The 21,961-nt window shown below is 40.2% G+C and overlaps 7 protein-coding genes across 7 annotated transcripts; 3 read left to right on the top strand and 4 right to left on the bottom strand. All coding sequences in view use genetic code 12, as the record gives it.

The window, feature by feature from the left end:
- Nucleotides 1-1,383: 1,383 nt before the first annotated feature.
- Nucleotides 1,384-3,313, bottom strand: RJT20DRAFT_113508 (uncharacterized protein; the record flags this gene model as incomplete). Its single annotated transcript, XM_064915792.1, has 2 exons — nucleotides 2,820-3,313; nucleotides 1,384-2,753 (listed from the first exon to the last, which is right to left on the bottom strand). Exons 1-2 carry the CDS (start codon nucleotides 3,172-3,174, stop codon nucleotides 1,384-1,386), a joined length of 1,725 nt encoding a protein of 574 aa, XP_064777430.1. The 5' UTR covers nucleotides 3,175-3,313.
- Nucleotides 3,314-4,887: 1,574 nt separating this feature from the next.
- MET4 (Met4p) lies at nucleotides 4,888-6,453 on the bottom strand. The gene has a single exon (XM_064919121.1). The coding sequence runs from the start codon at nucleotides 6,117-6,119 to the stop codon at nucleotides 4,914-4,916; it is 1,206 nt and encodes a 401-aa protein (XP_064777429.1). The 5' UTR covers nucleotides 6,120-6,453; the 3' UTR covers nucleotides 4,888-4,913.
- A 1,643-nt stretch (nucleotides 6,454-8,096) lies between these two features.
- On the bottom strand, nucleotides 8,097-8,746 carry RJT20DRAFT_124603 (uncharacterized protein). The gene has a single exon (XM_064916291.1). It carries the CDS (start codon nucleotides 8,718-8,720, stop codon nucleotides 8,469-8,471), a length of 252 nt encoding a protein of 83 aa, XP_064777428.1. The 5' UTR covers nucleotides 8,721-8,746; the 3' UTR covers nucleotides 8,097-8,468.
- A 2,415-nt stretch (nucleotides 8,747-11,161) lies between these two features.
- On the top strand, nucleotides 11,162-15,462 carry PYC2 (pyruvate carboxylase 2). The gene has a single exon (XM_064919116.1). The coding sequence runs from the start codon at nucleotides 11,649-11,651 to the stop codon at nucleotides 15,186-15,188; it is 3,540 nt and encodes a 1,179-aa protein (XP_064777427.1). The 5' UTR covers nucleotides 11,162-11,648; the 3' UTR covers nucleotides 15,189-15,462.
- On the bottom strand, nucleotides 15,359-16,582 carry DUO1 (Duo1p). Its single transcript, XM_064916290.1, has one exon. It carries the CDS (start codon nucleotides 16,265-16,267, stop codon nucleotides 15,737-15,739), a length of 531 nt encoding a protein of 176 aa, XP_064777426.1. The 5' UTR covers nucleotides 16,268-16,582; the 3' UTR covers nucleotides 15,359-15,736.
- A 202-nt stretch (nucleotides 16,583-16,784) lies between these two features.
- Nucleotides 16,785-17,570, top strand: SOH1 (Soh1p). The gene has a single exon (XM_064919115.1). The coding sequence runs from the start codon at nucleotides 16,886-16,888 to the stop codon at nucleotides 17,321-17,323; it is 438 nt and encodes a 145-aa protein (XP_064777425.1). The 5' UTR covers nucleotides 16,785-16,885; the 3' UTR covers nucleotides 17,324-17,570.
- A 1,315-nt stretch (nucleotides 17,571-18,885) lies between these two features.
- RJT20DRAFT_113501 (uncharacterized protein) lies at nucleotides 18,886-21,888 on the top strand (the record flags this gene model as incomplete). Its single annotated transcript, XM_064915791.1, has 2 exons — nucleotides 18,886-20,041; nucleotides 20,534-21,888. The coding sequence occupies exons 1-2, from the start codon at nucleotides 18,940-18,942 to the stop codon at nucleotides 21,886-21,888; spliced, it is 2,457 nt and encodes an 818-aa protein (XP_064777424.1). The 5' UTR covers nucleotides 18,886-18,939.
- Nucleotides 21,889-21,961: the final 73 nt, after the last annotated feature.

Raw genomic sequence — 21,961 nt, 5'->3', positions numbered from 1 at the left:
TATTCACCGTCCCCCACCGTTTGGTCCTCATTATATTAATTTACCAGAACATTTGTCCATTTCATGGCACTGTCAATATACACTTGTAACCCATGCGGTCTAATCTCGGATTCTACGAATGCCTTGCTAAACACCTCTGTGAATATGACGGAATGCTCATAAAACCCCACGAAACTATAACAAAAAATTCGGAATTAGCGCCGTACCGAAAATTGCTGGTTTTGGTCATACTTAGGAATGTGTAGAATTGAAGTATTGTACTCACGGGCTTAGGTATCTTTGAAAAAAAGCTTAATGATATTACACTTCTAGTTCAAAGTGCCTATTCAGTATTAGTTATTGGAGGGGTAGTGAAACCACAACAAAACCGTCATTACGGGCGTCTGCGGAAAGGTTACATCTAGTCAAATTTTTACTGGCTTTTGTACCACTCCTACTGATTGTTTCAGGTCAAGGCTGCAAAGGACTCCCCCAACGTTTAAACTTTTACGGAGCGTTGAAGATTGGAAGAAGTTTTGGGATTGTGGTTCCGGTATCCTCCAACTGCAACAGTTTTGGGACCTGAGATAACCACCAAGTCTATCTCCAATATTGTCTTGGATACACCGACTCCTCTCCTCATTTTGTAAGCGTGAAACTCAAAGAAATGTTGTGTGGTACATTAATCTTCACCACACAACTTCGCTCTCTATGGTTGTTGTTCGTTTCATTCTCATATCTACAGGGCTGCAACAAATCGCTATGTTTGGAAATTGGATGCGAATTCTGACCTGGCTTAATAACCGTCTTCAATATTTCACCAAACTTTATTATATGCTTTTTTTTGACGGACTTTGTATATCACCGCTTTGACTGTAGCTAACCGCTTATTCTCTCACTTAGCCCGCTGTACATGTTCACTGCATAAGCCTGCCTTGATTAACTTTCCCCGCTGGGGAAGTAACTCATTAACACAATAGGCCATCCTCTCTGCTTCATGGTAGATCTATTGACAACGAATAAGCACCAGGCCCGGGATTCTACGAAAAGCCGCATAGGGAGATCCCGCATAGGTTTGTGCCTTTCCCCACAACTGTAGCATAACTTAAATTTGCAACAACTTATATTACACAAGGCAAAATACTTGAATTGGGTTGATTCAGTACTAATCTGAAGGAGTCTTCGTTTGGAGCTGTCTATTTGTAAATATATAGTTGCCAGGCAATAATACAGAGAAAGTGAAATGGGGTAATTTAAATGAATGCTGGGTCGGTATGTTGGAATATAGTACAATGGGTATAGCGAACCGAGGGAAGGAGGCACTGAACGCTCAAAGGTTATAACAATTTATTAATACACAATCCTTATTGGTTCCTGATAATGAATTCGTTGATGACAGCCCGTTCATGTTCTACGTTGGCGGTAGCGTACAATTCTCTTGAATAAATCATCGACATCCAATTCGATTTCACTGATAAATTCATCCAAAATCAGTTTGTCGCGAATGTATCTATCGCAATCATTTGCAATCACGAACAAATTGGGTTCATTACATTCGCGTGAAAGACGATTCACGAACTCCACAATAGATTTTCTTTCTATGAATGTTTCATGATCAATTTCATCGCGAATCCAGCTAGTGCCCCAATTATTAACTCTTGATTCAATTGAGGGCTCAATTTTATACCATTCTTCCAAAATTTGATAGATGGTATATATATCATGATTCATATCAATTATTGGTGGATGGGTACTATGAGCAAGTCCTGAAGGCTGGGTTTGAGATTGCCCACTTTGAGGGCCATTTTCCAAATAGCTATTGAAAACATCCAATTTTTGCTGCACTTCTTTAGCAAGTGATACTATGGGTCCCAATGATTCTGGGCTCTTCGAAAGTTTGGTAGCTTCATCTACTCTTGCTCTTACTATTTTATCAATGTCAGCTCTGGTCTCTTTGAACATACTCTTAAGAAATCCTGCTAAATCCTCTTTCTTCAAAGATTTTTTCTTCTTGTGTTCTCCGTTTCGAGTATTTGGTGGAGTTGGTACATGCTGCTGTGCATTTAAATTGCTATCAGTAGCGGTAGAAGACGTTTCCGAGTCAGCTGTAACGTTTGGCATAGCTACAAGTCTCCTTTTTGGTGGGCCAACAATGCCTGATTCCTTAAAAATTAAATAGTCCAATGCAAGTTGCCTATTTGGAATTTCTTTATTTTGCAAGTGGTACACCAAAAAATTGATCTCTTGTAATTTACTGAAAGCTGGGTCCATCTTTCTTAATCGAATAAATGGCTTATTGCTATTACTGATTGAAAACTGCTCTTCATAAAATTCCTTCATCAACTCACCTGTGACAAAAAAGTTGTCTAAATTCTTCTTGCAGCAGAACCTAATGTAATGCTTGAATGTCGTGATGTATCTCTTTCTAGTCTCAAAACCAAGAGATAACAAACGTGCCTTCGCTTCTGGGTTGGTAAGAACTTCTTCGTCAAACTTCTTGAACATTCTAATAACGTCCTCTGTATCCTTGCTCATAATACGCTTGTTTATTTTGATATTTTCTCTGTTTACACGGTACTTTCGTTTGGTTTTACCCACTGCTTCATCTGTCTCTGAGGACGTTGCTTCTGATACTGAAACAGGAGATTCCAGTTGTACGGTTGTCTTTTTATCTATTTTATGAGAGATTATTGACGTAATGGGAATACGCCCATTTTTAGTAACTACGCCTGTTGTTTTTGGTACCGTTGAATTACTTGTGTTGGCAGCTTCTGCTGCAGCTGCTGCTGTGGCAGCCAATGGACCCAAATCAGCATCCAAGGATGATCCGTTTGATCCACCTGTCAGTACCAATGTAGTTTTCTTTCTCTTGGTCTCAACCGTTGCGTTGGCATCCACTGTTACTACCTTTTTCTTTCTGCCTCTTGTTTCGACCTTTTTGGGTACTACAACGTCTGGCACCGTCTCTTCGATGGGGATCTTTCTCTTTCTGCCCCTGGTTTTCTTAACCGGTTCACCTGTCGAGTCCAATGCCGATATTGGTGCTTCTACCGCACCATCGTGTGGTTTAATACCATTGGTGTCGTTATCCACTTTGGCGCTTCTTCTCGTGGATGCGATGTTTTTCACCTCCTTTCCACTTTCACTTAACTCCACAGAATTTTGTCCCTTTGCACTTGATCTTGTGGCCACCATAGCTATTTCGGAGCCTAGGCGGTGTTATTTTCTTCGTGCTGTAGTTATAGGTTGCTTGTCGCTGCTATCACCGCCCTTAAGTTCTTCCACTGACGTTGGTTACTCGATTTCACGGGTACAAAAACTAAACTGAAATCAGACCTTCCAAATTAAAATTTTTTTTCCTCCTTATTTTTTCCAACCCCCCTCTTCTGTCAGTGTTAAAGGCTACAGGTACATATGTACAGTAGAACGGAACAAATGACGTACAACGAGCGGAAAACCAGGTACAGACCGTGCGGGAAAAGGGGGGGTTTTGGGGGAGAGGTGGGGATCTGGGGGGATTAGAGGGTAACAGATGAGTTAGAGGACAGAAGGGGAAGGGAATGACTATTGTCATTGCTGTTGCTATTGCTTTTAACGTTTAATTAATTTTACACTAGCCACAAATGATATATGGGTGGGCGCGTGCTTCTACTGTTAGATGAGCCTGTAATAGGCGTACGGTGATTTTTTAGATTGCGCAAACTGGGAATGGGTACAACGTGCAATTCTCGTGCATTCAGGCATCATCCCCTAGTTCTATGAGATGTTACACGGTCCGGATTGGTTATTCCATGAGTGTTTCCTCGTTTATGTTCTAGATCTCACCCTCTGGGAACAGACTCCGCCGGGGCCACAGAACTCGCCCAGCCGAGTCTATTGCTTTTGCAACGTTACATTTATGTCTCGGCAATCTTCCTCCGGGGACCTTGAAGGCAGTCACTCTTGACATCAGTACAGCTCCAACGAAGAAACTACAATATTCTCTCTTTTATGCTTGTGACAAAATACCAAAATTCTTAAGCCGTGTGTCGTGCAACTCCGAAAATATACGGACTGGGAACTATCTGATGTATATTCAATAGCATCTGCAGCAGATACGATTTGTCACGTCGAATGCCGCCTTCCTTACAAAAATAGCGATGCCCAAATTTCATAAATGCCACCATGCCGGCGACCAACATGATCTCCCTTTTGGTCCGATTTTTAGGCGTTGCCCTTATATTCCCTATCAGCTTCTCTACTGTGCACATTAAGCCTCATGTCAAATCCATTCACTAGCCACATATCAAGCGGTGGTGTATAAAGATTCACCACAAAAGGCGTAAAAAATATTATTCCAACCGTTGAGAACAAAATACGCATGTACGCGATGGGCAGCATCTTAACGAAAAATACCCCCTAAGATATACAGATAGTGGAGAGAAAGGGGCGAAGAGTAACGTCCTTCCGGAGGTGAAGTTTGGGTTTTTTAGTAACAATAAATGATACTTCATGCTCAAATGTTCTAGAAACTAATCCGGAAATTTAGTGTGTTCAGAATAGGTAAATTGTCCTGTGCTATTAATTGTTGGTCCATGCGCATAAGCCCAACCCCCTTGCAACCATCCCTGATATGGTAAAGATTGGGTGAAACTCTGCTAATTTCGTAGTTCTCGTTCTAAGCTCATACCGCTACATTTGTCACTATACTTGCTAGAATCTCACAGTTTTGTGAATATTCTCTACTGACATACACTGTGCAGCCGTTACTTCTGCTTTTAAGTACTTAAAATATGTGAAATCCGGTTTAAAGTCGATTTTTCTATTTAATCAAAATCTATGTAAATTATGGCACAAGAGAACTGTAGTTGATGCAAGACCTTTAACAGGTGATTGCTTTTAGGGGTTTTTTTTTTCATTAGTCGTTGTAGTCGGCCTATATTCCAGCTATAAGTTTAATTCAACTTGGCTCTCTCTCGCAACAACTTTAATTCATTGTCCGACTTTTGAGAACCCTTTTCGATGATCAAGTTACGTAATAACTTGTTTTCCATTTCCAATTGTTGTATCTTGACCTCAAACTCCTTGATAAGCTCGTTCAAAGAGAATATTTTGTTTTCCATTTGCTTTTCCTTTAACTTCTTCTTGATTCTGAAACGAGCTGAAGCCGCCGTGTTACGTCTGCGTTTGTCGAGCTCGGCATGGCCATTGGTAGCCGAAGGAGTAACAGTTCCATCTATGTTGTTATAGCTTGACAAAGATGAACTAGTACCCATATTACTTATGGTATCTTCACTTGAGTTTGGCGTCTTGATAGAAAACCCGTTAGGAGAAGTTTGCACTGTAGAAGAAGTTGGGCTACCCAAGTTATTGTATGCTGAAGAAGTAGATCCACGAGAGTGATGCAGTGGAAAAGGGTTACGGTCTTCCATTCCGTAGAGTTGACTATGCTGTCTTACTGGCGAGTAGCTAGCAAAATTTTGACTGGCCAACAGAGCGCCAAAGGAAGACTGCTCCTGTTGATGAGGAGTATGAGAAATTTGTTGCTGGTGGTTTTTAGATTGTCCTGGTATGCTATTACCCAAGCTGGTTTGGTGCTGTGCAATCAAGGCACTGAGCAAGTCTATTTGATTTTGTGACAAACCAGCAGATACCAAAGAAGATTTAGCTCCAGGAGGAACAGGGAACTTTGGTAACTTGGAAACATCACCTAGTATTCCTGTACCCTTATCTTGTGATGGTAGTATGTGTTTTTGGACTTGGTGCTGGTTCGGTATTGCTGGAGAGTTATTTGAAGACGAATCGATGCTTAAGGGGGTATTGTTCAATAAGGGGTCGTCGGCGTTTTTGAAAATAACCTCGTTTTCGTGGTTATTATGGTTACTATGACCGTTGTGATTATTGTTATGGTTTTGGTTCATGTCATCGTCTTCATCGTCGTAGTTATGGTTTTTTGGTTTGTCCTCATCGGGGAAGATGAACGAGTCATCTGCAAAAGCCGCCAAGTCGATGGAGAGTTGTCCGTCCATATCCAAGTTTGGAGTTAAATCTCCAGCTGATGACGACGTTCCATTGTTCATAAACGTGTCAATATACACCAACTGCTCAAGAAGCGCTGAGCTCGTTGAGGTCCCGTATTTGTCGTTGTTATGGTCGCTCATCGTTTGTTGTGCTTACTATATCACTACTGTTTTGCAGTTCTTTTTGCACCACCTTGTTTTCGTGCTGGTCGGTGGGACTTTGCTTTCGTCTAACGTTCGTTGAAAAATCTAACTCTATATGTCTGTCGCCCGTACACGCCGATGTGTATACACCCTGATATATATATATATCCTCTACCAGAATAGATCATGGGCGCCTTGGTGAAATACAGTATCCACAATTAATCAATCCCTGTAAGTAATACCCTGTGTGCAGTGCTGTTCCTCCAAAATTGCAGCAACCACAATTTATTTATGTATGGGAGTGGTGCTATATATGAGAGGGAATAGGTAGAAGATAGTACCAGATAACACAATGACACGTGACTTCAAGTATTTTGATCAAATTTTGTTTTTGCAGACAAACCACAGTTTGGGAATTATGGTTTTGTGGGTGCGTTTTCCGATCACGTGCGATGGTTGGAGGATGGATGTTGCACGGGTAGTATAATGGATGTTGTAGTGGTTGTTGGGGTTGCAGCCGGTGGGAATTGGGCACCCAGTTTGGGGGGAGAAGGTGAATGAGCAATGGCTGGAGTGACAACGGAATGAAAAGGGGTTGGAAAGCTTCCCTATGCTGCTGACAATTCAGCCAATACAATGGATCTAATCACAATGGATCAAACAAATCAATATCGCGGGCTCCAAGTATTATCAATAAAATGGACTAAAAGCATGTCTAAGAGAGAACTTACGCTTTTAGGCTTATAATCCGTCCATCGTGCCATATCGGGGAAGTTTGTATTAATAAGCATGGGTTGACATTCCGCAGCACACCGTTTCCGCTTATCCCTGCCAGTAATTACTACCTTGAGCCAGGGGTGCATCTCTTGAAGAGTGGAGAACCGGTCATTCAACCAACACATCTTGGGGGCAAGATTTGCCAATTTCCTTCCACAATTGTCAATAGACCCCATATTGGTCTGGTACTAACTGATATCTTTGTTGAACTGATCTAGGAAGACTCCTCTCCTATCTCTTGGGAGGTGCAACATTGCCAAGAATGGAAGCGCACTAACCGTTCCAGTTAATTTTTGGACATTTCGTATTTATACTTTGACATATGATAGAGTTTTCTGAGTGACCGATACAGGGGAGACCTCGTAATCAATTCTGCAACGGCTAAGAATCTATACAATCGCAGCCAAATTTTATGTTGCAGACTTTAGTCACGTGAATATTCCTAACATATCTGGGCCTCAAGCGAAGCATTTCTAATGTTATTGGAGGTATATTGTTTGATAAAGATTTAGAATTGTGACCCCAATATAGTGGCTGCGATTCAATTGGCTAATAGTAGTGATGACAACGCTCTCTTAAACTTTCTGTTAACGTAATGAACGCAATGGGGAGTACTCCCATTAGTCATTGGAGTAGAACTTATATTGGAATTCATTCTTTATGCAATTGATTCTCTTCTGGACACATTTTCAATAGTTATCCACACTTGTTTTTCTGAAGTCATATCATCGTCGGAATTAAAAGTACTGTAGTGAAAAAAATTATCAACTCTCGTTCAGAGCTTTCTTTTGAGGAAATTTGGGTATGCTTTCTTCACTTCCTTTTTAGAATAACGGATGTGTGATTCTTTTTTTTCTTTAGGACAGAAGTATTCAACAATATTGATAGCATTGAATAAAAGAATTCACGTCAAAAGATATTTTGAAAACTTTATAGTTCGGTATGTTTCGGCTTTTGGGAACATATTTGCAAAAATTTGATAATAGTTTCTAGTGAGGAATCTATATTCTTTTTTTAGGAATTTGTAAAAAAAAAAAAGATTGTCTTTGAAGATTGTACCATATGATCAACTATACCTCCAATGCTCTTATAAATGAATATCCTTACTTCTGGTAATTGCAATGGCATAAAGACATTATACATCAATTTATGTTTCATCTCCACGAATTAAAACTACGTGGGGTCAAATACAGTTTTCTTCCTTTATTTTTCTTTTTATTAAGAACTAAACTAAAAACTCAGAAAAAATATATGGATATTCGGATAGACTTTAGGACATAAGATTAAGATGGTAAAATCTTACAACCCTTCCAGCCGAGTACAATTTTTCAGCTGTGAAATGCTAAATGCGAAATGTGACTAGAGTGTATCAATAAGACATCCTCTTATCCACAATGTGAATTGAACAGGTATGCGACGTGCTAGTCTCTACCCGATGATTAATATGTAAATGAACGCTAATATTTGAAAACCTCCCATTGTATGACCTTTTTATGTTATTTAACCTTTTATAGTCGTTCTACGACTTCAATTGTTACAGAAATGACATAAGCGTCGATGGCTTAGTATTTAGTGTGTTCTGACACTAATGAAGTTTCCGGATCTAACAGCCAATGGAGATTGGTTGGTGATCTTTAATCTATATTCAGCAAACGATCTGAAAGAGTTGCCGTTGGTTGGTTGCCACTTAGTACCATTTCTAGCAGCGGCAACTGGAGTTGCAGCCGAAGAAGCAGTCTTAGTCGACTTGATGAATTGTGCTGCGGTTTCCTTTTGGAATTGCAACCTGTTAATGGAGGAGAAAGCTCTACGGAAGTACATTGTTATTTTATTGTTTGAATTGATATTGATGCCAAATTTCACCAGAGTTCTAGCGTTAAAAAAGATATACCCTGGTTTATATATGTGAAAAAAAAATTCCATAAATGATAAAAAATAATTCCTAATTTCGGCTCAAAGAAAAAAAATTGCACCACCAGACCCATCCACAGTATGTAGCTTACTAACGTACGATCGCAATCAAACGTCATGTTCAAGGGCAATAGCGCAAAAGGGGGAGATAAAGTGCCGATTAATCACTCAGGAGGCGATTAGGGATCAACCAAATAGTGGGGTGGTCGGCTCAGGGATAACCTTAACTTGTGGTTTAATTCGGAGTAAAGTTTAGGAGAATGTTTTTCTGGAGTTAACAGTCCCCTCCTTCACTGGTTTTTGCTCCCACCACTAGTTGCAATTACTTCGAGTAGTTTAGCGCGATGCAAAAAATTTTCACCTACCCCTTGCCTTTTAAAAAAGGAAGGTAGATAACGGTACCACTGCTGCATTGAGCATACCCAAAGGTGCAGACTCCATCTTGACCGAGCTGCAAAAGAGGGGGGGATTTCAAGAGCACGAGTCGAGCGGTGGTTCAAGTCCGTTGTGGTTCGTTCCAAAAACCTTTTTTCTGCGCTATCGGATCTGGCTACCCATTTCTGATTTCTCCTGTTTCTGATTTCTCCTGTATATATTCTGATTGAAGCGTTATCTTGATCCACTCAGATTCGAGCATAGGAGTACAGGAATGGAAATCAGCAGCTCTCATATATGGAAGTATTTCTGGGCTAGCGGGCCGGTGGTGTTAGGATCACTTCACGTGAGAATTTGGAGGGGGGGGGGAATGAGTTGGTATTGGTGCTGGTATTTCCAAAATGAAACCACGTGATCGTCCATGTAGTCAACATAATTCTGGGCCACTATTACTGAGTTGCAATACAACTTATAACTACAACTTGAGATAGGTGTTTGGAGCTAATACATTTCACACATCCATACCGCAATGAAAGCTGAATGATCACGTGACTGGAATACATATAATTTTTCACGTGAGCGAATATATGTCGAATAAGGCAAGTGCCGTGCAGGTCTGGAACACCCCATCCACCTTCATTTCCATGAAAGAGAGATAACCATAGGTATTGCCTCAAAGAGGGGTTGTTATCTTGCCCCATTCTTCTTGTTGAGAATTTTGAGATGCCAAAAATTCAATAGAACGAGAATTGCATAAAGCACCGACTTTTGTAGGATCGTGAGGATCGACTTTAGCGAAATCAGTCTATTTGTCACCAATGAAAATTTTTATCAGGCCAGTGCATCGAACTTTCCAAGATACATTCTTTGTCTATAATTGTTCCACGTCTCACCGGTGAAGGCAGAAGCACCAGGATGTCCTTCGGTCAACGCTAACCTCGGACTATATGTACGCCTTTCAGTGTAAGCCAGGATTTGTCCTCGGACTTTCCTGCCCCAAAAATATTTTCTTCAGATGACTCAAGCAATACGAATTTGGCTGTTATCTAACGAGATACTATGATAATTAATTAGAGATAGCAACAATTGATGGACGAATTTTAAGTTATTATGTGTCTATCGTGGTGGGTGTTCTAGTACATGGGGGCTGCGATGGACCAGGTCCTCTAATTCAGTAATAATTGTAGTGATAGTAGAAATTTCCATCTCCCTACTCCTACAACTGCATTCCTCGCTACAGTGAAATTTTTTTTGCCGGCAACCTTAAACCAACTCGCTGGCGTCACTCTAGCAGCATAGCTCAAACAATGCATCAAAAATAAGAAGAACAACAGTAATGCCTAATGTATGGGGTACGACTGGCTGGGCCCATGCCTAGCGGGCAATTCTGACTCATTGGAGACGGGATCCGCCAACTCGCGGCCAATGGGAGCCCCCCATCAGTCGGCGTCGGAGTGTCCTGCCACTGGCATTACGAACTTGCTACCACAACAGTAAGGTAATTACGACTTGTCCATGCCCTATACCGGACCCCACCTTTCCAATTGGGTGCCAATGCCTAAGTTTTTTACACCATCGCTGGTATCGTTGTTCCATTTATGCAATGGCCGATCCCCTTAGTTCATTATTTATTGGTGTGTTTATGTTTAGTCTGAGCGTTATAGGCTTTTGTCCATTGACTGCATCATTGGGACACTTGCATCCTGGCATTATTGCATTATTGCATCACCTTTATTATTTGTACCATTGAAATTAACTCTCCGTTTCTCATCGCTCACAAAATCCCCATTAGGCCCGATCTTATATGTCCGCCCAATAAATTAATTGGTTAACCCTTATTCCTGTAACACTTTGTACTAAAATATTACTGTGAATATTATTAGTTCTGGTCTTAGCTATTAGGTACTATTGTGACTTTTTGGTTGATAAATTTCCAGCTCCGAAATATTAAATATCGGTATCTCCATTATATTAATATTTCTATTATATTATATTTTTATATATATATATATATATTTATCGATATCTTTCTTTTCTTTCCTTTCTTCCTAAAGCGCTTCGCTAGAATACTTTTCTTTTGGCTTTTGGTTGTTGGTTCTTTTTTGTATCTACTTACTGTTGTACTACTAACGGCGGCTTCTCCTCACCAGTAATTCGCTAGAGTCTTTAACCATAGATCTTTCTGTCTTCGTTGCAAATCGACTTTGACAAGAAGAAAGTTTCCTGAATCGTGATACAATTCGACCCAGAGACCTTTCACCAATAGACTTCGACGTAGCTACCTTTATACATCGCTATCTCGTCGATTCCGAACCGAAGCAGAGATAAGACCATTTGATATCGTCAATTCCCCCTTTTTCGTCGTCCAATTGCTAGTTACAACTATTGCCATCAGACGCTCATCATCACCCAATTGATCCCCCCATTTCTTCCCCCCATCAACTAATACTATCCACATTCACTATGTCCACTGCTCACGAGTCCGATCACGCCAAGCTCAACCAATTGCGCCGTGATTCCACCGTCCTCGGCCCAATGAACAAGATTCTTGTCGCCAACAGAGGTGAAATCCCTATCCGTATCTTCAGAACAGCCCATGAGTTGTCGATGCAGACAGTGGCCATCTACTCTCATCAGGACCGTTTGTCGATGCACCGTTTGAAAGCCGATGAGTCTTATGTCATCGGTAAGAAGGGAGAGTTCTCTCCCGTTGGTGCTTACTTACAAATCGATGAGATCATCAAGATTGCCAAGACCCACGGCGTTAATATGATCCACCCAGGTTACGGATTTCTCTCCGAAAACTCGGAGTTTGCTAGAAAGGTCGAAGAGGCCGGAATTGCTTGGATCGGTCCATCTTACAAGACCATTGATGCCGTTGGTGACAAGGTCAGTGCCAGAAACTTGGCTCTTGCCAACAACGTCCCTGTTGTTCCTGGTACTCCAGGTCCAATAGAAACCGTTGAAGAAGCTGAAAAGTTTGTCGAGAAGTACGGTTATCCTGTTATCATCAAAGCCGCCTTTGGTGGTGGTGGTAGAGGTATGAGAGTCGTCAGAGATGGAGACGATATCGGCGATGCCTTCAAGAGAGCCACTTCAGAGGCCAAGACTTCTTTCGGTAACGGTACTTGTTTCATTGAGCGTTTCTTGGACAAACCAAAGCACATTGAAGTCCAATTGCTTGCCGACAACTATGGTAACGTTATCCATCTCTTTGAAAGAGATTGTTCCGTGCAAAGAAGACATCAAAAGGTTGTCGAGATGGCTCCAGCAAAGAACTTGCCAAAGTCCGTCAGAGATGCCATTTTGACCGATGCCGTCAAGTTGGCCAAGAGTGCCGACTACAGAAACGCTGGTACCGCCGAATTCTTGGTTGACGAACAGAACAGACACTACTTCATTGAAATCAACCCAAGAATTCAAGTCGAACACACCATCACCGAAGAGATCACCGGTGTTGACATTGTTGCTGCTCAGATTCAGATCGCTGCTGGTGCTTCTTTGCAGCAATTGGGTCTTTTGCAAGACAAGATCACCACTAGAGGTTTTGCTATTCAATGTCGTATCACTACTGAGGACCCAGCCAAGAACTTCCAACCAGACACTGGTAAGATTGAGGTTTACAGATCTTCCGGTGGTAATGGTGTGAGATTGGATGGTGGTAACGGTTTTGCTGGTTCCATCATTTCTCCCCATTACGACTCTATGTTGGTTAAGTGTTCTACTTCCGGTTCTACTTTCGAAATCTCCCGTAGAAAGATGTTACGTGCTTTAATCGAGTTCAGAATCAGAGGTGTTAAGACTAACATTCCTTTCCTTTTGGCTCTTTTAACCAACGAAACCTTTATTGCTGGTGACTGTTGGACTACCTTCATTGATGACACACCATCTCTTTTCCAGATGATCAGCTCTCAAAACAGAGCTACCAAGGTCTTAGGATACTTGGCCGATTTGGTGGTTAACGGTTCGTCTATCAAGGGTCAAGTTGGTGAACCAAAATTGACCGAGGAAGCTACAATTCCAGACATTCACGATCCTAAGACAGGCGAGAAGATCGACGTTGAAATTACTCCACCTCCAAGAGGTTGGAGACAAGTCCTTTTGGAAGAGGGTCCGGAAGAATTTGCCAAGAAAGTTCGTGCTTTCAACGGTACTTTGGTTACCGATACTACATGGAGAGATGCTCACCAGTCATTATTGGCTACCAGACTTAGAACCATCGACTTACTCAACATCGCTTCTACTACTGCTCATGCTCTTAACGGAGCCTTCTCTCTTGAATGTTGGGGTGGTGCTACCTTTGATGTTTGTATGAGATTCCTTTACGAAGATCCATGGGCAAGATTGCGTAAGTTACGTAAACTCGTTCCTAACATTCCTTTCCAAATGTTGTTGAGAGGTGCCAATGGTGTTGCTTACTCGTCTCTTCCAGACAATGCCATCGACCAATTTGTCAAGCAGGCTAAGGACAACGGTGTAGACATTTTCAGAGTTTTCGATGCTTTGAACGATTTGGAACAACTTAAGGTTGGTATCGACGCAGTCAAGAAGGCCGGCGGTGTTGTTGAAGCTACTGTCTGTTACTCAGGTGACATGTTGCACCCAGGTAAGAAGTACAACTTAGAATATTACTTAAAGGTTGTGGACCAGATTGTTTCGATTGGAACCCACTTCTTGGGTATTAAGGATATGGCTGGTACTTTGAAGCCAAAGGCCGCCAGAATCTTAATCACTGCTATCAGAGAGAAGTACCCAGACTTACCTATTCACGTCCACACTCATGACTCTGCTGGTACTGGTGTTGCTTCCATGACTGCTGCTGCCGAATCCGGTGCCGACGTTATCGATGCTGCCTCTAACTCCATGTCTGGTATGACTTCTCAACCTTCCATTTCTGCTATTTTGGCTTCTCTTGATTGTGACGTCCAGACTGGTTTGAATGAGTCAATGGTCAGAGAGTTGGATAACTACTGGGCTCAAATGAGATTGCTCTACTCCTGTTTCGAGGCCGACTTGAAGGGTCCAGACCCAGAAGTTTACCAGCACGAAATTCCAGGTGGTCAATTGACCAACTTGTTGTTCCAGGCCCAACAATTAGGTCTTGGTGCTAAGTGGGTCCAAACTAAGGAAACATACAAGATCGCTAACAAGCTTTTAGGAGATGTTGTCAAGGTTACTCCAACTTCCAAGGTTGTCGGAGATTTGGCCCAATTTATGGTTTCCAACAACTTGTCTGAAGAAGACGTCAACAAGTTGGCTTCCGAATTGGACTTCCCAGACTCCGTTCTTGACTTCATGGAGGGTTTGATGGGTACTCCATATGGTGGATTCCCAGAGCCATTGAGAACTAACATGTTAGGCACAAAGAGACAAAAGTTGAGCCAAAGACCAGGTCTTACCTTGCCACCAGTGGACTTCGCTGCCGTTAAGCAAGAGTTGGTTTCCAGATATGGTAACAACATCAAGGAAACAGACATTGCTTCCTACACCATGTACCCAAAGGTTTACGAGGCATACAAAAAGATCGTAGAGAAGTACGGTGATTTGTCTGTCTTACCAACTCGTTACTTCCTTAAGCCATGTAAGATTGGCCAAGAGTTGTCAGTTGAAATTGAACAAGGTAAGACTTTGATCATTAAGTTGTTGGCAATTGGTGAAATCAGTCAACAAACTGGTACTAGAGAAGTCTTCTTCGAGTTGAACGGTGAAATGCGTTCCGTTACCGTCGATGACAAGACTGTCTCTGTCGATGCCATTACCAGACGTAAAGCTTCGTCTCCTAACGAAGTTGGTGCCCCAATGGCCGGTGTTGTCATTGAAATCAGAACCAAGGCCGGTACCGAGGTCAAGAAGGGTGACCCAATTGCTGTGTTGTCTGCCATGAAGATGGAGATGGTGATCAGTGCTCCACTTTCCGGTATTGTTGGTGAGATTTTGATCAGAGAAGGTGATTCAGTTGATGCTAGTGATTTGATCACTTGTATCCTTAGTCATCCTAAGTGAGTGTTGACCCTCTCACTGAATGTATGATTGCAGGACATCAGTTAGTTGTAATCACACCTACGCTGTTGTTTAAGATTTTTATGATAAAACAGATAGAAAAGTATTTTTATTACCGTCTTTTCGTTACAGTTATTTCGTTCTAGTTATTTATATTTAGTAATACATTAAAGTTGTTTATGATAGATACGCTTTCACTCTCGCATGGATTCTTAGTAAGTTGATTCTTCAGTAAAAAGAATAGTTCAAATCTAGATGTCCTACAAAAAAATCAATGTGCGTATCAGTACACTTTGGAGGCTATTGGTAATTCTGATTATCTGTCCACTATTACGATGGATAAAATGCTGGGAAACATTACATTTCCATTCCGAATTCCAGTGACTCTCAATTGGTCCCAATGACTCTCAATTGGTCTGTCCCTCAGGAGCTTGATACTCTCTTATTGCGGAGTAATGTTTTGTATTTTTCAACAATGTGGTTTCCTCAACGCTCTGGGTTTTTCCACTTGAAGACAATGGTGATGCAACACGAAATAAAGATTTGTCTTATTACTTCCTCCTCTTTCCTGAATCCTTGGAGTTAACGTTGTATAATCCCAATTCTCTCTTTCTTCTATTTAACATTTCGTTCTTTCTTTGGTTTATTAATTCTTTCTCGTTTTCTCTATTTTCAATTCTCTTTGCTAAATCGCTGTTCTCTGACTCTAATTTTGACAAGTCGTTCAATAACTGCTGTTCCAATGCCGACTTCTGCGCAAGCTCCCTTTCCACCGTGTCGTCATCCTGTTGGTCTTCCACCCCATTCCAATTCGGATCATTTATAATATCGTGTGTGAAATTCGTTTGCGAGAGGATCCTTATCCATTGATCTAGCAAAGTATGAGTATTGTTGCCTGATTCATTGATTTTGGCTATGTTTGAATTGGTGAATTTTACTGTCTCGATCAAGTTCGCTATTGTCGAGTTGATTCTTGTGAGTTGTGTCAATTCTCTCTCCAAGGCGATTTGCCTATTTGGCGATCCAGTCGCTATCTTAGTACTACTCGATAGTATTGATTCCAATGGTTGTTGTTCTGCCATGTTTAGCACCGGTAAGATAAACAATTAAAGAAAAATGATAGAATAAAAAAATTAATAAATGCGGGACCAGTAGTAAGTCTGATAAATCTACGTCTCTTTACTTATGTAATCTACCTTGCCTTACTCTAACGTCTGCTGCAAATTAAAACAACCGATTCCTTTGCAATTAATCATTTCAATGTTTACTCTTTCGGAGTGGTGATTGGAGATCCGGTATAGGGCTATATATGGTAGCGCAAATACAAATAGCTGTAATAAAGATAAGGTATTGGCAGTAAACATGGGAGTATTTAAGTAAAAATATAGAGAAAATTGATCCCTCTCGCATAGGTGAATGGTGAATGTTTTATATAATTCTAAGTTCTTTTCAGCTTACTTCATTGGATATTACTACAGTTGACTTTGCCTCTTTCCATTGTCATACACTAATCACGTGATTACAACTTCAGCGACATTATGTCAAATGCATTTTGTTTTCTTTACTTTTGATCATAATAATGTCGTACGACATCAGTTACCAAAAAGAAGACCCGACGCTAACAAAGCAGTTGTAAGACAACTACTACAACAAATAGATGGATGATTCTACGAAAAAAGTGAAGTATTGTTACTTTGATCATGGCATCTACAGAAGAACAGCAGCAAAATGCCACAGCAGAATCAAATGGGGTAAAAAATTTGATCGAATCGGTGCCGACGCGATGGGAGATAGAGCTTGAATTTGTTCAATCACTTAGTAACATCCAATATCTTAACCACTTGGCTCAAAATAACTATCTAAACGATCCCAATTTCATTAATTATCTCAAATACTTGAATTACTGGAAAGAACCACAATACGCCAGGTATTTGGTTTATCCTAATTGTTTGCATATTCTCACCTTATTACAAGACGAACAATTCCGTGCTAACATTGTCAATCCTGACTTTATGAATAATATTATGAATGATATGGTAAAAAGATGGCAAGATCAGGATTCTTCGGCTGTATCGTTCAGCTTTGAAGCAGGAAGTGCTCCACCAGCCAATAATGAAGCACCAGCCAACTCAACATAGGCTATACGGAGCAGATACAAATAACACGTTTTCTAGAGACTAATAGTCACTGGCAGTATCAGCATCTAAGGCCAACAAAGAATGAAGTATCTTTAAGAAAGCCGCTTTTGAACATGAGAGAAATCAAGTATTTAACTTCATCTTCATGTTCAGTGAGTGAAATATCTAATCATTTACCAAATTATTGAGATTCATTTCATATACGTGAAACTTTTGTTATGCCAAATCCTAAAGTTGACGTATAAATGGCTTTTCTAAAGGGAGTACATTACCCCATAGGAAAAGCAAAGAATGGAGCATCTTTATACGAAAGATTCTTATGTATATAGACAAATCAAATGGATGGCATTGCGCACGATATGAATTGGGGTCGATAACCATCCTTATTGGGCGGTTTCAAGTACATCATCGCAGTCGTTCATTCTATCTAGCACCAGAGAAGCAACCACATAAACTTGCTATGACAAAATTAGTGCAAATGCATTTCTAGCTGATGTACGCATTGGCGATAAGAAGAAACTGGGTAAAACTATTCTTGTCAGCTATAGGGGGTAGAAGGCTTAGTGTTTCAATACATCATATCTTAAAATCAATTACGATTTTAAGGATCATTTCCATCACATCTCTATTTGACTATATTACGAAATCTTCAAACTTTAAATCTTAATGTAGATATTTGTTTTGCAAATGATGATGCTGACAAAACAGCAAAGATGTCATTTCAGTAGAACTTTTAAGCCCCCTTGGTTTAACAGCAATGCCGCTTTTTGGAGAATTTCAGAGGAAGCAGTATTCGACACTACGGTGTTATACCCTGTGCGACATATAGTAGTGTTTCATTAAATTGAATCCTCAAAATGACTATTACCTTCAAAAATAGCCTTTCCTGCCTACGATTTACTACGATTATCCCATTATGTACTACTTACTCAATAATATTCCACTCATGTTGAAAATCATCGTCATCGCCCTCACTCCGATCCTTAAATGATCCCCTTATGATAGTCTCTAAAAATGACGTTATCATCAAAATTTCTTCCATCCTCTGGGCCAGACCACCAAACTTATCATATAACAATGGGCTATTTTTGGGCCTAGCTGCAAAGACCAGCCGTTAACCACGTCGTTATCCGGAGAGTCGCAGAAAATTTCGTAAGATATTATTTAATCGATAAAGCTAAATATAGAAATTGCCCCAACAAGGCTTACCAATAGTGCTAAATTACGACTTTCTCCAAGGTCCGATTTCTCGTAATTCTTTTCTAAACACCGCAAAGTACAATAGACCGGGTATCTCCCGCGCCTCTTCGAAATTCATTACATTAATAAGGTAGAAACTAAACTTCTCCAAACCCCCAAGGCTGAGCACGGATAACAGAACTCTGGAACCATACAAACTCGGCGAGCGCAATTAGATAATATCCTTCTGCTTAGCGACGGGCATCAGGTATGAGTTGCCTCATATTAGCTGCAAACCGTTTTTGTGGCCTAGCAATATAAATATATCTATATACAGAGAAATAAGATCCCGGTTTGACATATTTATTAATTTTTCTGGTTCGCACCTTCTTTTATTGATGTATTATTGATGATTATAGTCTTGACATTTATTCAATATGGGTCTCATACGGTGGAGTAAACAAAACGTGGATAGACACTGGTTCGTTTCAAAATTTGCTCTTGTATTCTACAGTTTCTTCTTCAACCTCCTAAGTGTCTGCATTTATGGAGCATTTGCCAGGAAAGGAGATGACTCCGAGGAGGGTGGAACTTTTGGGCTTGTCTTAGACGTGTTCATAATAATAGTACTACTATTGGAAAGGTTAATGAATAGTCCCAAATATGCCCACAAGAAAAACAAAATCTACAATGTTGTCATGAAAAACTTGAAGAGGCTTTTTTGGTTACTCATTCTTATTGATTGTATCTTAAAAGTGGTTCGTATAACAACAGGAACAGTTGGAAACCCGATTAACATTCACACTGATGGGCTCCCTAACGATGGTATGACCAGTCAACAAAGAGGTGGTTACGTTTCCGTTGTGATTATATCTCTCATTTTTGACTGTGCCTTGTTATCTATATGGTGGGAAGCAAGTATTCAAACCTTTCATGTTATCTTCATAGCCTGTAATATATTACAGTTCCTTATAGCAGTAACCATTATGCAAGTGAACCTTGGACATATTAATCTTAGTTTCTTGAATGGTATTAAAAAGGTGCAAAATTTGTACGTGCTAACCGGAGCATTTGCAATGGGACAAGCAATAATTGGTCTTTTCCTATGTGTAATATTAAATGAGAAAAACAGATTAAATGAAATCATTGGCAAGATGGTTCTTCTTTACGATGTTTACTTGGCATGCATAGCTTTATTGTCATTAGGATGTTTCTGTTCTTCTTTCTATTACTTGAATAGCAAATACGGGTTCCCAATAAGTGTGCCAATATTATTTGCTGTTTTATTGATTGTTGATTGTGTTTCTTACATCTGCACAAGATATTTCAGAGTTCGTTATTCAAACACTAACTATGTCGTCGAAGAGTATGATCTAACATCCTTAACAAAACAACAAAAAGCTGGATGGGCGAAGCTTATTGACTTGAATCGTCGTTATAATTCTGGAATTACTGGAGACCAAATTATATCTTTAATGGAGAATTATTACACTGCAGAATTGGAAGGCATGAGATGTAAAGTTTTGAGAGTTTACAAAAGTGATCATGAGCCAAGTCAAGACATTAAAAAGGTCGAACCCGATGACTTGGAAAAGAACTTAATATCCAAGAATGTTAAGAAGAGCATCGACGGCGGTGACAAGCAACTAGCAGGAAATGACAAGTTGTCGATGCATTCTTCAAGAAATGAGGATCCTGGGAAAGGCTTATCAAATAGAGCAAGAAAGAAAATGGAAAAGAAAGAGAGAAAGGAAATGGAGAAACAGGCTAAAGAGGAGAAGAAGAAGGATAAGAAAGAGAAAGAGAAGGAAGCAAAGCAAAAGAAAGAGGAAGAAAAGAAGGAAAAGAAAGAGCAAAATAAGAATAAATCAGATGAATTTATTTTTACAACGGTTGAAGGGAATAACACAGGAAAAGAAGACAAGAAATTACTCAAGAAGGAAAAGGAGAAGCAAGAGAAGGAGAAGAAAGAGGCAGAGAAGAAGGAAAAGCAGATACAAGAAATGGAAAAGAAGGAAAAGGAGAAGCAAGAGAAGAAAGACAAGAAAGAGAAGAAGAAAAACAAATCCAATGATGACATTCTTTTGAAAGAAAACGAGGAGAAGAATAGCGATAAAGAAGGATCCGTTGATATTAAGGGTGGAGCAGATGAAAATGGTCAGAAAAATTTGTTGGCCAATCCTCCTTTGAAGGAGATAAAGTTTCCAAAGCTCTCCGCTAAAGATGTTACAGAAGCTTGGGATGCTCTAGACAAAGAGGTTGTAGTCTTTCTTCCTGAACAAAACCTTTCTGATGAACTTCCCGATGAAGATTTAGAAGAATTCAAACCCTTATCAAAGAACCAACTAAAGAAATTGCAGAAAAAGGCAAAGCCGAAGAAGCAACAGATGGATATGGATAGCTTGTCAAATAACACCGAGAAGTTTTATAACGAATTGAAAAATACCGAAGCTTTGGTTCTCCTTACTATTATTGATAGTTTTGATTTGACGGAGAGAATACCAGGATTCGCAGGTAAGGTGCTCTCAAAGTTGTTTGGGAAAAATTCTAAATATCCCATATTGTGCATAAAATTTGGATTATTAGGATTTCATTGGCCATTCAAGCGTTCTACTTTCTTTTGTAGTGCCACAAAGAAGCCTATCGCTAGAAGTGCAGCTGTGATGTATTCTATCTCTGAATGGAATAAGAACAACGAGAAATGTACAATTTTGCTTGATCCAACTTACAAGGATGATTTTTCCGAGCCTGGAATAAGATTCAGTGGATGGTATAAAATTAATCTTCCAAATTCTCATATCATAGATTTACGACCCTTTAGAAACAAGACAGCAGCAGACTATTTTAAAGCTGTCAAGTACAGAAGCCAAGAAAACACATTCAAAGCAGATTCTGGTGTTGTTATCGAAACCTATGATTTCGATGAAAAAAATTGCAGTGATGTTGTCAACATGAATCAAAATATTGCAAATTCTAGATCGGAGTCCGGACAGTCATCTACCCTTCTCAACCCAGACTGGGAATTCATATCCAGATTGGGTAACTATACCAACGAAGAGAAGTATAGGTCTTTGCTATTCTTGAAGGTCGACGATCGAATTATTGCTTCTTGTGTGATTTTCAGATTGGGAGAAACCATTACGTCGGATATTCAAGGATTGGATCATGAGATCAGCAAAAAGTACAAAGCCTATTTTGTTATGATGCAAGAAGTGATCAAGATAGCTTTGAAAGAGCATGTCTCATTTGTTGATTTTGGCCCCACTACAGAAAACGCCAAAGTCGATATTGGGTGCAAAGTTGTGCCTTTGCTTGGTTCCATTTACCCACGTAACAAAATCATGGGTCCTTTAGTTCAATTCGCCGCTGACCAAGTTGATGTCTAATTTTGCCTATTAAGTTGGTTTTACAACTGCCTAGATTGGTCTAACAACGGACCCAATGGCTATATTCAAATTC

The sequence above is a fragment of the Scheffersomyces xylosifermentans genome (assembly GCF_036884685.1).
Source record: "Scheffersomyces xylosifermentans strain CBS 12540 chromosome Unknown RJT20scaffold_1, whole genome shotgun sequence".
NCBI lineage: Eukaryota > Fungi > Ascomycota > Pichiomycetes > Serinales > Debaryomycetaceae > Scheffersomyces > Scheffersomyces xylosifermentans.
Note: the sequence above shows the minus strand (reverse complement) of the source record. Positions and strands in the feature narration are given on the sequence as shown.